The sequence below is a fragment of the Zootoca vivipara genome, chromosome 15 (assembly GCF_965207765.1).
Source record: "Zootoca vivipara chromosome 15, rZooViv2.hap1.1, whole genome shotgun sequence".
Classification (NCBI taxonomy): Eukaryota; Metazoa; Chordata; class Lepidosauria; order Squamata; family Lacertidae; genus Zootoca; species Zootoca vivipara.
The window spans coordinates 18913483-18927655 of record NC_142598.1 but is presented as its reverse complement, the minus strand read 5'-3'; the positions used below and the strand labels follow the sequence as shown (position 1 = coordinate 18927655).

The 14173-nt window shown below is 44.0% G+C and overlaps 1 protein-coding gene across 1 annotated transcript; it reads right to left on the bottom strand.

Moving 5' to 3' along the window:
* Positions 1 to 411: 411 nt before the first annotated feature.
* GRHPR (glyoxylate and hydroxypyruvate reductase) lies at positions 412 to 12589 on the bottom strand. Its single transcript, XM_035141282.3, has 9 exons — positions 12482 to 12589; positions 9021 to 9145; positions 7382 to 7454; positions 6910 to 7026; positions 5157 to 5245; positions 3780 to 3884; positions 2738 to 2873; positions 1409 to 1539; positions 412 to 636 (listed from the first exon to the last, which is right to left on the bottom strand). The coding sequence occupies exons 1-9, from the start codon at positions 12568 to 12570 to the stop codon at positions 515 to 517; spliced, it is 987 nt and encodes a 328-aa protein (XP_034997173.3). The 5' UTR covers positions 12571 to 12589; the 3' UTR covers positions 412 to 514.
* Positions 12590 to 14173: the final 1584 nt, after the last annotated feature.

The window sequence follows — 14173 nt, the reverse complement described above, 5'->3', positions numbered from 1 at the left end:
GGATGTGCAGAGGGCTGAACTCAGAGAAAAAACTGCCATGACAGTTGGAGATTTGTTTCCTTACATTTAATCAAATATCAATAAGGCAGGATGAGAAACCAGGTCTCAGTAATTTGTGGATTGGCTACAATTGGGGAAGCCTGGAAATCCTCTACCTTTTAAAACAGGTCATGGTAAGAGCTCCCCCACTGAAGCCTTTGAAAAAATAACTTTAGCAGTAGAGGCCACTATAGAAGGAAATGGAGAGAAGCTCATTATTTTCAGTCTGCTACTTTCTGTCTGCTTCTAATTGAACAGTTGTAGAAAACATTCCAGTACATGGCATCTTAATTACTTTGTATAAGATATAGAGTATTGCTTTTTAAAATAGGTGTGAACTGGAACCTTTTGCTATAATACACAAAAGTCTGCCACTGTTTTAATGCTTTATTTGAAAGACAGTTTGTCCCATTTAATATCCATTTGGGGCAAAAAGTAAAAATAAATTCCTTCAAAACTCTTCCAGTCTTGCTTCTCACAGCTTGAGTTCACTTGGCATGCTTTCTCCTTTCAGTCCAGCCAGAAGATTGTTGGCAGCCAACACTGACATGGCATTCCTTGTGGCGTAGGTGGCGCTTCCAATATGAGGCAAAACTACTGCTCAAGGCACCGGGGGGAGGGGGGGGAGAGAGAAGCAATTTAGGAAACAAGCCAGTATAGTTTTTATCGACTTGTAATCACTAGTTCATGAATATCCGATTACAGCCCAAAGATGCCTGCCTTGCAGAGACGAGCAGGAGTGCAAAATTCAGAGGATGCCCTCTGCATTTCATTTCTTGCTTTAACCCATGCACATACTTAGGGCAACATTGTGGGAGAGAGTATAGAAATGCCACAGAATGTGGTAGCAGGCATAGATTTCTTTTAAGAACAACTCCCAATTTAGAAAAGAACGACCCACAAGTTTCTAGTCCTTATGGTTGTAAAGATGTTCTTTTGACAGATTTCCACAAGGAAAAACCTCTGCTTGCTATTGAGTCTTGCCGGCTCAGTGCAAGTGAGACTTGAGCAGCATCTGTCTGCTTCTGAAAGGTAAAGGGACCCCTGACCATTAGGTCCAGTCGTGACCGACTCTGGGGTTGTGGCACTCATCTTGCATTATTGGCCGAGCGAGCCGGCGTACAGCTTCCAGGTCATGTGGCCAGCATGACAAAGCCGCTTCTGGCGAACCAGAGCAGCACACGGAAACAGTCTGCAGCATATGTCTGCTTCTGAAAGGCAGCCATTAATTCCCCAGGAGACGACGGTGCAGAAATAGCCATGTGCACATTAAGTATTTAGTGGAGATTCCTGCATTGCAGGGGGTTGGGTTAGATGACCCTTGGGGTCCCTTCCAACTCTATGATTCTATGAAATTAAATCAACTTACCACAGTTCTTGAGGGAAAGAAGCGGGTTATCAGTAGGCAGAGGTTCTGGGGTTGTAACATCCAAGCCTGCTGCTGCGATGTGGCCATTGACTAAAGCTTCGTAAAGGTCCTTTTGATTGACAACAGTGCCCCTAATGGAGCAAAGTGAGAAAACATGGGGCGTGAAGGTGTTATTGAGCCTATATTGCACATTGCAGTAAATAATTCAACAAGACTCTCACGGGGGAAATATGGATTGTGGTTTTTCTTCACAGCTTAATACTACCACACTGTTTATGCCTTTCCTGAAATGGTAAGGGTGCTGCTTTGCTGGGCTGCATCCCCCATCACTCTGGTACTCTAGGAAATCCTATTGGGGGGGCAGCTTCCCCCAATCGGTGCAAGCAGCAGTGACACAGAAATGATCCTAAGGATTAAATGACTCCCAGGGTCATTTGCTTACTATTCAACTCATTGCACTAACGGAAAACAGCACAATGATTTGTGCTAGTGCAATGAGACTTTACCCCTCCTCCCATTGCACCCTGCACCCAAGCTTCTTGGGGTGGGGGTGGGGAGATGGTTATGTCAGTCAAACAGAAATGCTTGAACTGATGGGACCTTAGCGCTATGCAGAATACAACCTGCTGATATTGTACATGCTAAGTTCTCTATTTTGGCTGGTGTTTGCTGCTTTAGAAATGCAATAGGTATGGAGCTAGGCAACCGGTTATTAAATAGACGGAGCAATATACAGCACTCACAGGAGCAATGAATATCCTGTCTAAGGGAAGGACTGCAGAATAATAGTTTTGAGTGGTGCAGGCCTGGATAGTGATAGACAGGCATCCCCAAACTTCGGCCCTCCAGATGTTTTGGACTACAATTCCCATCATCCCTGACCACTGGTCCTGTTAGCTAGGGATCATGGGAGTTGTAGGCCAAAACATCTGGAGGGCCGCAGTTTGGGGATGCCTGGTTATAGACTTCAAGTTAGTTAAGTGTTGTGAATATGAAAGCTTATTTCCACAAGTGCAGCTTCTTTACAAAACCAGGGCAAATGTCTCATAAATGAAGCATGGCTGCAAGGGAAAATGTGACATCTTGTACTGCAATGTATTGTACAGTGAAGAGATTTGGACACGGTGGAGGCCCTTAATTAAAACGGGGAGGGGCAATGATATGCACATTTAAAAAAACTTGTGATAGACAAGGGTATGTTGCAGATCTAGGCTCATGCTCCTCCATACTGTCATGTTACTTGAGTCATACAGTCACTAGGACATGGAATTGTCTTGGGGAATGGGCCCCCGATTCCCAGCCCCCACTCTGGGCCACATCTGGTTTTACCTGCTTGTGTTGATGAACACAGATGTCTTCTTCATCTTGCAAAAGAAGTCCCGATCGCACATCCCCTGAGTGTCGGGTGTCAGAGAACATGTCACAATGACAAAGTCCGACTCTTCCGCTAGCTTGGTGTGGGGCACTGGAGAAAAGAAAGAAAGAGGAAACTCACTGTGGTCTGTTTAAGAGGTTTACCTACTTTCACTAGCTTTTCCTATTGACCAAAACAGCAAGGGTCCTTCTGAATAGAGTCAGGAGAGCAGGGGTGATTCAGGCATGCTTGAGTCTGCACAATTATGCTTTTGGCACTCCTTGAACCCTGTCGCGGCATTCATATGAGCCAAGGCAAATGGGAGGAATTGCCCTACTTCTGTTTTCAGGGGGTACTGTTCTCCCCACCACCATGAGAACAATGATGTATAGCGATGTGTGCATATTCAAGTGTAACAGCCATCCAGTTTGTGCTGTACTTTGCCTGAAGGGATGGATGACTGATCTTCCAAAACATGCACGCGCAAGGTGCATGTGGCTGCCATGTTTGTTCCATATTGACTCTTTACTTGCGGTGCTATCCAGGTGCAGTATTCTGTACGTCTCATTATAAACAGCATGTCTCCAGAAGGGAATTGCTATTCTCTAAGCAAGACTAAGGTCAACTGGTGATGGCTGGGTCCCTGCTTTGGCAATACTTGCATGACCAAATGACTTAGGGGGTGGGGTGCATAGCCCTGATTCACGAAGGGACGTATACTCCTCACAAGCCATACTGGATCAAGCCCCTGGTCCATCTAGTCTCAATGTCCTGTTCTCACAATGGACAACCAGATGCCTGAGAGGAGTCCGCAAGCAGGACCTGAGCAACAAGTATTCCGAAGCATGCTGCCTCTGATCTATGGAGGCAGGGAATAGCCTCCATTGTGCCCAGTAGCCACTGACAGTACTTCAACTTCAGTTTTCTACTTCGCATCCATGGGGGGTGGGGGGAGGATGTAGTATTGAACACACATAAAGAAATTCCACTACTGTAATACGAAGATAGAACTCTCACCAAACTCGGCTTTCAGTTCCATAGCAGCTTCAGGTTTGGGGTGACGTCCTGCATACAAAAACCTCTTGACTCCAAATGGCTTCAGGCGATGCGCTACAGCCTGCCCTGGAAACATGAGTAACCAAAGGACATCACATCACTCGCTAGGCAAGGATGTTTCATCCTTCAAGACACAGAAATGGGGCTTCTGAAAATGGTGTTAGCAGTTCACAGGTACATGCAAAATTCACATAATCAAAGGCTTTCTTTAACATTGAGCGCCCAAATCAAAACTTAGCACTTGAGCATTCTCAGAGGAGAAGCAGATGAGAAAAATTGTTAAATCGGGGTAGATACAATCATTTTACCACATCTGCATACATGATCCGTTGTTAAAATCTTATCATTTAGCAACAGGATAATTGCCTCATGGTTACACACAAACTGTGTACAGTGAAACCTCAGTTTTCTAATGTACTGTAATCCATTCTGGAAGACCGTTTTGACTTCTGAAATGTTTGAAAACCAAGGATCAATGGATGGTCGGCAAAGTCCATTGAAAAAATGGGAAAACGTGCAGCAGAAGCCGTTCGACTTCCAAGGCACGTTCGAAAACGGAAGCAATTCTGGGTTTTCGGCATTTGGCTTCCAAATCATTCAGCTTCCAAGACACTAGAAAACCAAGGATCCACTGTATTTGGAAAACTGCCCCATGGCTGCAGTCCTAGCCATGCCTCAGAGCAAGCTACACTGAATACAATGGGACTTCCTTCTCAGTAAACACATCTAGGGTTGCACTATTACCCAGAGTGTTGAGGGAAATATTTCCAGGTTAGAGGCCACAACTATTCTGAACTCAGTTTCTCCAGTTCCCCAGTTGGTCCAATGGCAGACGAGCCATGAGCAGAACTTAAGCTCTTGCTGTTCCCAGTGAATTATCGGGCCAACAGATAGAAGAATGGGCGGGCTACCAGCAGCTCTATGTTGAAAAGGCGAAGGCAATGGCTGCACTAAAGGCACTTGCAACACCATATATCTCAAGGCTATGTGAGAGAGACAACATCGCGGCTCCTTTTGGGGTCATGGGTATTTGTTCAAAGAGACATCAATAGTAGAAAGTCCACGTTGCGATAAAGTGAACAGTACAAGCTTTAGGACTGATAACCTGAGCCTAATCTCAGGTGCTCAGTTCTGCAGAGATTGTTCTGTTAAATGTCTCCACACAGATGCACCAGATACCTGCTTCGGGGTGGCGACTTGAGGTTTGGACCTGGACATGCGTGTAATGCTTGTTTCTCTCTCGACCTACCTACCTTGCAAAGACGTTGTGATGGTCAAGCCAGCTGTGAGCACCATGGTGGAAGGGCAGGCTGAAAATGAATGTAGAACTCAGCTTACCTATTCTTCCCAGCCCTATAATCCCAACAGTGCTGCCAGAAAGTCCATAGCCACACATCCAGAGGGGCTTCCATGTGGTCCAGCCACCGCTGCGAAAAGGACGCCAAATGACAATGAGACATTAGCTAAGGAACAGCCCCAGAGCTTAGCAGACAAGCATGAATATAATGGCAAGAAAAAGCTGCATTGGCTAGACAGGCTCTTAGCTAAAATTCCAGAAATAAGCAGCTGTGGACAAGGGCAACCCACAGACACTTATCTTGTTACCTTAGACCAGGCATAGGCAACCTTGGCTCTCCAGATGTTTTGGAACTACAACTTCCATGATCCCTTACCACTGGCCCTGTTAACTAGGGATCATGGGAGTTGTAGTTCCAAAACATCTAAAGAGCCAAGGTTGCCTTAGACCAGGCATCCCCAAACTGCGGCCCTCCAGATGTTTTGGCCTAAAACTCCCATGATCCCTAGCTAACAGGACCAGTGATCAGGGATTATGGGAATTGTAGTCCACAACAACTGGAGGGCCGAAGTTTGGGGATGCCTGCCTTAGACAAAGGAAGAAATCTTGCTTTAAAAGCTTTGATCCAGCCTTTATCTTGCAAGGCCCACAATTATTTCAGGCCTAATCCCATTCTCCGCTCTCTATCCCAGTATCAGTTGGGTGGACTCCGGAAAATAACAGACAAATATCAAATGGGCACTGGAACCAATGGGCGGGCTTATAATGTCCAGGGATAGATGCTAAATTCTGCCAGTTGAGTAGCCGATATCTAGCTATCAGAGTTTCAGCAGTGTACATTTAGATACCTTGATCCAGTGTTTCCCAAACTTGGGTCTCCAGCTGTTTTTGGACTACAACTCCCATAGTCCCTAGCTAGCAAGACCAATTGTCAGGGATGATGGGAATTGTAGTATGAAAACAGCTGGAGACCCAAGTTTGAGGAACACTGCCTTGCTAGATTTTGCACCTGCCTGTCACCACAATATAACTAAAGCATTTATTCAAATGCAACTAAGATTATTATATACTCTTTGAGAATGCTTAAAAGGAAAGCAAAACTTAATGCACACCCTCTCATTCATTCGTACAACAACCCTGTAATGTAGGTCACTATTATTACTCCTCATATTGCAGGGTGAAGCTGAGAGTTCAGGATGTTGCATGCGGCTATCTGATGAGTTTGTTGCAAAAAGCAAGATTTGGACCGGGGTTTTCCCGTTTCAGAGTTCAGCCTCGGGGACCTGGTTCAGACTGTAGTTGTAGTGCAACTGAACTCTGCTGCAAGTGTCAGCTTGCATAGCTGAATGGAAAAGACAAAATAGCTTGAAGCCCAAAGTTCAGGGGACTTTGTCACCTTTTGGCAACTAGTTTTCAATGTGCATGGATTTTTAAATCGTGTGTGTGTGTGTGTGTGTGTGTGTGTGTGTGTACAAGGAGCTCCTCCTTAGCACAGTCCAGCAATGGTAGGAAAAGTGCATCCACAGTTTCTGTGAAGCAAGTAGAGGTAAGTGGCATTTCCAGGTAGGGTGCCCAAGAAGCCCACCTAAAACCCTGGAGAACTGTCATTCATAGTAGACAACACTCAACTAGACAGACTAACCACCTGACTTGATTAAGGCACCTTCCTACTTTCCTGTGAGCCACAGCTGCCTTTTCTAATAACACTGAATGACAAAAGGCAAAATAGGACACGACCACCCCCTCCAAGCAGTGTGGTGTGGAAGTCCCATAAATACTACTTTGGACACTCACTTCTTCACTTCCTCCACAGATTCTGGCAGCCTGCGGGATGTTGCTAGGAGCAAAGCTACTGTGAGTTCAGCGGTGGCATCTGTCAGGATGTCTGGCGTGTATCCCACACGGATCCCACTAGAATTTAAAAGAAGCAGTCAGATCTTCTGTTTTTTGAGCCACAAGGCACTTATTGACTAGTTTTGTGGTACCCATCATTTCTTCAACACAGGGGTAGCCTGAGCAGCAATTGTTTGGTCCATAGGCCAGAAGGGCAATGGCATGCATTTAAACCCCACCCACTAATTTTCCTGGGCAAAAGCTGCTCTGGGAAGAGGCAGTTTTCAACAGAGAAGCCTCTGGGGAACAGCAAGGGTGGGTTATATAGGGCTGGAGTGATTATTAGCCCTTCCACAATAACTCTCTTTTCTCCCTGTCCGGATAGGATGTAGTTTGCCTCTAATAATCACCTTTAAAAAGATGTGAGTCTTACCGCTTTTTTATTTCCTCAATGGCAAGATGGTCATATCCCACAGACAACGTACTGATTACTTTAAGGGATGGTCCTGAAAAAGATGAAGACCACATGCTCAGAACAAAAGGTCATTAAGAAGAAGGCAACTAGTGTTGGAAGTAACCGGGCATGAGAAGGGGTTAATTTCCTTTAATGTTCATAAATCACCCCAAGGATAAGCTAATAATGGGTGCAAGGTCAGTCAAGCCAATTGCTATGGTAACAGCCCAGTGCCCCAACTATATCTATGATTAATACCCATCAGTCTGTTAGTTTGCAGTTAATCTGTGAGTCGTCAGTCTGATGGTGTTATTTAGAGCAATGGAAATATTTTGTATTTGTATGTATCTGTATATGTCTATATCTACGTTCAGAACTGTTTTAGTGAGCTTTATCTTCTTTAACAGTAAACTATTTGGACCTTAAGCTTCTTCCGTGTGGTGACTGGTACTGGGAGCAACTTGCACTGCGTGGATATCTCACCTGAGATTCCCAACAACTAGTTGGCAGAGAAAAGCAGTGAAGTGCTCACCTCAAACACCAAAGCTCCTACCAGCTTCAAAAAGCATTAAAAGCTAAAGAAGTTGGCAGCAACAGACTTGTCAAGGCTTTTGTCTGGTTACTAATAAACACAAGAGAAATGAAGAAGGTGATTTTTTGATGAGGTTTCACAAGGTCCTGCTTGAAAAGAAACAATAAAACAATGTCAGCTATGAATGGAAACCTAGCTTTTGAGCCATTAAAAAGCTGTGAGCTTTCATTCATTTATCTGTGCAATTGATCAACAAAATACAGTGGTACCTTGGTTCTCAAAAGCCTTGGTACTCAAACAACTTGGAACCCAAACACTGCAAACCCGGAAGTAAAGTGCTCCGGTTTGTGAACTTTTTTCAGAAGCCGAACATGCTCCGTTTTGAATGTTACGCTGAGGTCTGTCTGTTTTTGCTATTTATTTTCCGTTTTTGTGGCTCTTTTTTGTTTTTGTGACTGTGTGGAACCCAGTTCAGCTACTGATTCATTGATTGTGTGACTGCAGTACATTGTTTATTGCTTTCATTTTATAGATCAAGGGTCTCGTTAGATCCATAATAAAATTCATGTTAAATTGCTGTTTTAGGGTTGTTTTTAAAAGTCTGAATGGATTAATCCATTTTGCATTACTTTCTATGGGAAAGCGAGCCTTGATTTTGGAACGCTTTGGCTTTGGAATGGACTTCTGGAATGGATTAAGTTTGAGGATTAAGATCCACACACCCAGATTAATCAGTGGGTTAACAACAACCCACAGATACAAACACAGTATAAAAATGGGATTTAACAGCACATTTGGCTCGTGGAACTTTTCCCCCAGTTACAGTTTGGCCAGATAATCCTGAGAAGCTGAATGCAAACCTTCACCAAAAGATAAGAAGAATGAGGCTGCGGTTGAAATGAATTAGGCACTGACTTCAGCCTCATACAGATGCAGGGCTCTGGTCGGCATTCACACCAGTATCTGGGGAGCAGCCACTAACTTTGCCTGCCCAGGTTGTCACATGGAGTGGCAGCCGCTGGCTGTGTTAATGTTTCTACAGCCCACTCTGACACCATTCCGTTGAGCTCCCACCCGAGGTCTCACCTGCAGCATCCAGGACTTCCTTGTCAATCCGGTCAGACAAGAGGCACAGGAGCCCATCCTTGCCAGCCACCCCCGCCAGCAACTCAGACTGTGGGATTGGTTCATCTGAATCCCATTGCTGGACGCTGCAGCATCAGAGGAAACAGGAAAGGCAGAATCACACAGAGCAGATCACAAATCCACACGTCGTGCTAGAGGCTGCACAGCTTTTGCCATTTTTTGGTCTTCAGTTTTAATTGGCAAGGACAAACTTGAGTAAGATCGGGCACCGGTTGCTTAACCTGAAAGCTGTTCTGTTGCAGGAGTGCCGTGTATTGTAACAGGGGACAAATGAAGATATTAAATTATATCACTCATTGCTGAGAAAGGTTGCTGTAATTTGATAGGAAACTATCCCACACTCCCTTTAACATTTCAAAAAGGCTAAGGCTGTGGAAGTGGGTGTTTGCACCCATTTCTTTACCAAATAAAACAGCCCCTCCCATTGGCTTCCAGCAGCCACACACTACCTCTGCCCACTTCAGGAAGAAAAACACACTGCCCACATCCTCCTGCATATGCCCACCTCAATGAGAAGGGTGTGTGTGTCCAGATGCACCTGCTTCTATCTGCTCAGAGAGAAACTGTGTGCCCACATGCCCCTGCTTTTGCTGCCTGCTGAGAGAAATGGAAACTGCCCATTGTGACCTTGCTGCAATGCTGAAGGGAGAAATAATGCCCTTTGTGACCTCAGGCTGATGTTGATGGCAGAGAGACTGGCCCAGTTTTGGCATTGCACAAGTCACTGCTGAAATGTGAGGCCCCAAGGTCTGCCACTGCCCAGGCAATGTGTGGACCCGGTAGATCCCAGCGCTCCTTGAAATGGGCAGCAGTTGGGCAAGAGACTTTGGGTGTAATATGCAACTTGCAGCATGGAAGAAGTTATGGAATTGGGTTTTTAAAATCACAGCATGTTACACGTTGATGGAAAATTATATGAAAATGATGCACTGTCGGTATTTAACTCCTAGTAAAGTAGCAAAAATGTATAAAACGGCGTCAAAAGTATGCTGGAAGTGTAATGGAAAAGAAGGCACCTTTTATCACATGTGGTGGAAATGTAAGGTAGTAAAAGAATTTTGGGAAATGATATATAATGAGTTGAAAAAAATGTTTAAAATAACATTTTCTTTCAAAAACCCGAAGGCTTTCTTTTAGGAATTCTAGGTGCCGAAATCCTAAGGGAGCAGAAAAGACTATTTATAAATGTGACCACGGCTGTGCGGATGTTATTGGCCCAGAAATGGAAAGAAGATAAGTTTCCTATCAGAGGAAAATGGCAGATCAAGTTGATGGCTAAAATGGCTAAAATGATGGAAGAATCGGAAATCAGGAAGACCAAAATTTTAATAAGGAATGGGGGAAATTTATAACTTATCTTAAACTTAACAGTTAAAATCATTAGTAGGGTTGGAATAACACTTGTAGTTTAATGGTGAATTTTGGATACAATGGAGAGATAAAATATTTGGATTATCATAAAAGATGCAGGAGGAAATGATTAACAATAGGACCCACAAAGGGCAGGAGGTAAGTCTAAGAGATTCCTTGGAATCTTGTTTGTATGTTGGATGTTGGATATGTTACTGTAAAATTTTAATCTGAAAAACTAAATGAAGAAATTAAGCAAGGAGAGGAGAAGAGTTGGCAGGTAGATGCCAAGCTGTTTCACTTCCACAACGGCTGCTTGCTAAGGTTTTCAGCTAGATCTCCTCCTCCTCCTCTCCCCCGAGTTGCCAGGCATGTGGAGGATTTGTGGAGAGCGCAGAGAGGTCTTTCATGTGGCCCAGGGCAGGACAAGTCTCTTGCACTACTTGCACTACTTGCCTGTGATGAAGTCCAATGCAACAGTCATGAGAAACACCCGCCCCTCTCCTGAATGATCCAGCATGTGTGGGAGGGGGGGGGGTTAGGGTAGGGGATTCACATCACCCTGAGCTGCAGCAGGACGCAGAAGCAAGGCCACCCACCCCACGGGTGGTGTGGAGGCAAAGGGGAAGTATCAATAATGACCACAAGTTATGGCCTAGATACTGATCCCAGCCAATTTTAGTCTCCTGGTTATAATAATAATAATAATAATAATTTATTATTTATACCCCGCCCATCTGGCCGGGTTCCCCCAGCCACTCTGGGCGGCTTCCAACAAAACAGAAATTCTAAAATACAGAAATCCATCAAACATTAAAATACAGAAATCCATCAAACATTAAAAGCTTCCCTAAACAGGGTTTGCACAAATGATTAACCATTAGCTGACCTGGAACAATGGCAGTCTTATTTTCAATGTAGTCAGCTGGTCAGCACACACGACAGTTTAAACAGGCAAAATTACTCCAAGGCATGGTTGATAAAAATGATTTTTAAAAAAAAATAAAATGCTTTTGGAGGGAAAATCTTTCTATAGATAGTTTTCTATTTAAGTTACATTATAGTCCAAATGCTATTCATCAGGAAATAAGGGTTTTAATTTTGGGGGATAAAAATGTTTATATATGTGTGTGTGCTTGTGTGTTTGTTTGCACACACTTTCAATATTATTAAGTATGGTGTCAGGAGATGGTACCCACTTTATCTGGACTACTACTATATATGCACCCTGGGTCCAATGCAGGGATGGAAAACCAATGGCCCTGCAACTGCTGTTGGAACCATCGATCCCGTTGCCTGCAACTACTGGGCATGCTGGCTAGGATGGATGCAACCTCTGGAGGGCTGCATGTTTCTTATCGCTGGTCTAATGCTACAGACAGGCCTGCTTTGCTTAGTAAGCCGCCCACCTACAATTTTATTTTTGTATGTCGCCTTTCCACCATGCTTGAGGCGGCTTACAATATTTTTTTGGGGGGGGGGGGAATACATAGGCACAACATAACAAAGGTCGTCCTCAACAATAAATAAAACATTTAAAAGATGTAGTTACAGGTAGGTAGCCGTGTTGGTCTGACGTAGTCGAAACAAAATTTAAAAAATTCCTTCCAGTAGCACCTTAGAGACCAACTAAGTTTGTCATTGGTTGGTATGAGCTTACGTGTGCATGCACACTTCTTCAGCACGAAAGCTCATACCAATGAAAAACTTAGTTGGTCTCTAAGGTGCTACTGGAAGGAATTTTTTTATTTAAAAGATGCGCGACCATAAATCGAAATCACGAGATCTAGATACAAAAAAGCGACAGCAACAAACAACAAAAAGCATCTCTCTCTCTCTCTCTCTCTCTCTCTCTCACACACACACACACACGATTTCCCAAAGGTGCACACGTAAGAGAAGGAAACAGGCCGTGGGGTTCACACGTGCGTGTGTGCGTGGACGGGGGATATAAGAGTCCGGGGAGCAGCCGGGCGACCTTCCCAAGGGGAGATGGGGGGGGGGCGGTTCTCCCTTGCACCACCAGCCCGTCTCCCAGCCAGCCCACTTACTCTCCGGCCCGGCTCAAGGCCGCCAGCCCCTCCGGGGGGATCCTCCGCGTCACGAACACCTTCATGAGTCGCTGCGCCGCCGCTCTCATGCGCCCGCGTTGCAAAGGCGACTCCGGGCGAAGCGGCTCCTTCCACGCCCCGTAACCCTTGGCCCGGGCGGCGTCCGGCGGAGAGCTGCTTGCTCGGCAGCGCCCCCTGGTGCCCATCCGTGGCCACGTCCAAAGCACGCAGACTTCGCCTCGCCCAGATGTTGGTGCGTGTTCTTTTTTTTCTTTTTCTTTAAGAAATCCTTGTCACTGTATGAATCCTGCGGGTGAATGGAGCTGAGACTACTAATCAAAATAAACATTGGTGAAGTTCTTTTCCAAAGGGCAATGTCCTTTTGTCTGTTTACTTCCTAGCTGTTGCAAGCAGTGCTTTTTTTCTGTGCGTACGCAGGGGTACGCATACCCTTAAACATTTTGTGAATCTTTGTACTTTTGTTCATTTTTACTGTATTTATTTTTCCCAGTTTGAACTATAAAATGGTGATTTTCTTGAGTCAAAATGAAAGTAGCCCTAAACATTCTTTTAGAAGAAAAAAACACTGGTTGCAAGCAGGGTCGGATTTAGGTTTGATGAGGCCCTAAACTACTGAAGGTAATGGGGCCCTTTATATGTCCAGCTGTCCTTTGTCAACAACAAATTGTTGCTGTTTTTTGGGTTGAATATATGCTATATATGGTAATTTATGGACATAATAGGTATCTAGATATGTATTTTATCAAAGTAATTGTTGAACTGAAATACAGTTAAGAAGAAGTACGGTATATTAATAATGAAATACAATTAAGAAGTATATTAATAGTGAAATAATTATTAATCTCTAATTTAAAATGATTTTTTTATTCATAAAAAAAACTTGATAATGCAAACACATTGGCATTTGGCAAGAACAAAAGTGCCTTTAGAAACACAATTTACAAAGGCCCATTACATCATAGGAGCCTACACAACACAAAACACTATTGCTGCATGTAGGTTTCATTGTTTTTTATCTTATATTTTGGAAATGTACATCCAGTTTTTTTTCCTTTAAATTTTTTGGGGGCCCCAAGAGAGTGGGGCCCTAACCTATAGCTTGTTTAGCTTATACATAATTCCAGTACTGGTTGCCAGTGGCATCTTGGGAGTGGCGCTCCCAATTCCTTCATGCCTGTAAGGTTATTTATTGGCTGGCTTTTTTATTGTGGAGTGAAATAATTGGCAGATTTTTAGTTTTTTAATTAATGGAGACTTTCCTTGTAATTTGACAACAGTGGCAGAGAGGGGATGCCGGCCTTCCAATTATCCAATGGTCACCTTGAACCCATATGCAACCTGGATTTGCAAGTGGGGGCAGTCTTCATATTTTAATTATTTTCACCTGGTTTGTACTGTAGAACTGATTACAGTATATGCATGTTCCCTCTTAGAACTTCCTAAGCGTTCTGTGGTGTGGGTTCTCATCTTTAGAGGTGTAATACCAGCAAACTTTAATATATAAGAACATTTTAGATTTAGAACACTCCCCAGAACACTTTAAAAATAACACATGAGAAGTCATCAGTGTTATAGTGTGCGTTTCTCCCAATAAACCCACACTTTTATGTTGTTTTAATATACAAATTTTCGCAAGACTTACAAATATGTAATCTTGGGTGGAGTCATGGG

What these genes read in the sequence shown, in the direction of transcription:
- GRHPR (XM_035141282.3), bottom strand. Translation starts at nt 12,570, where the DNA reads ATGAGAGCGGCGGCGCAGCGACTCATGAAGGTGTTCGTGACGCGGAGG. An exon ending in GGAAGTCCTGGATGCTGCAG is followed by an intron (nt 7,455 to 9,020) that starts GTGAGACCTCGG and finishes CATCTTTTTCAG; the next exon opens with GACCATCCCTTAAAGTAATC. An exon ending in ATTGAGGAAATAAAAAAGCG is followed by an intron (nt 7,027 to 7,381) that starts GTAAGACTCACA and finishes TTTAAATTCTAG; the next exon opens with TGGGATCCGTGTGGGATACA.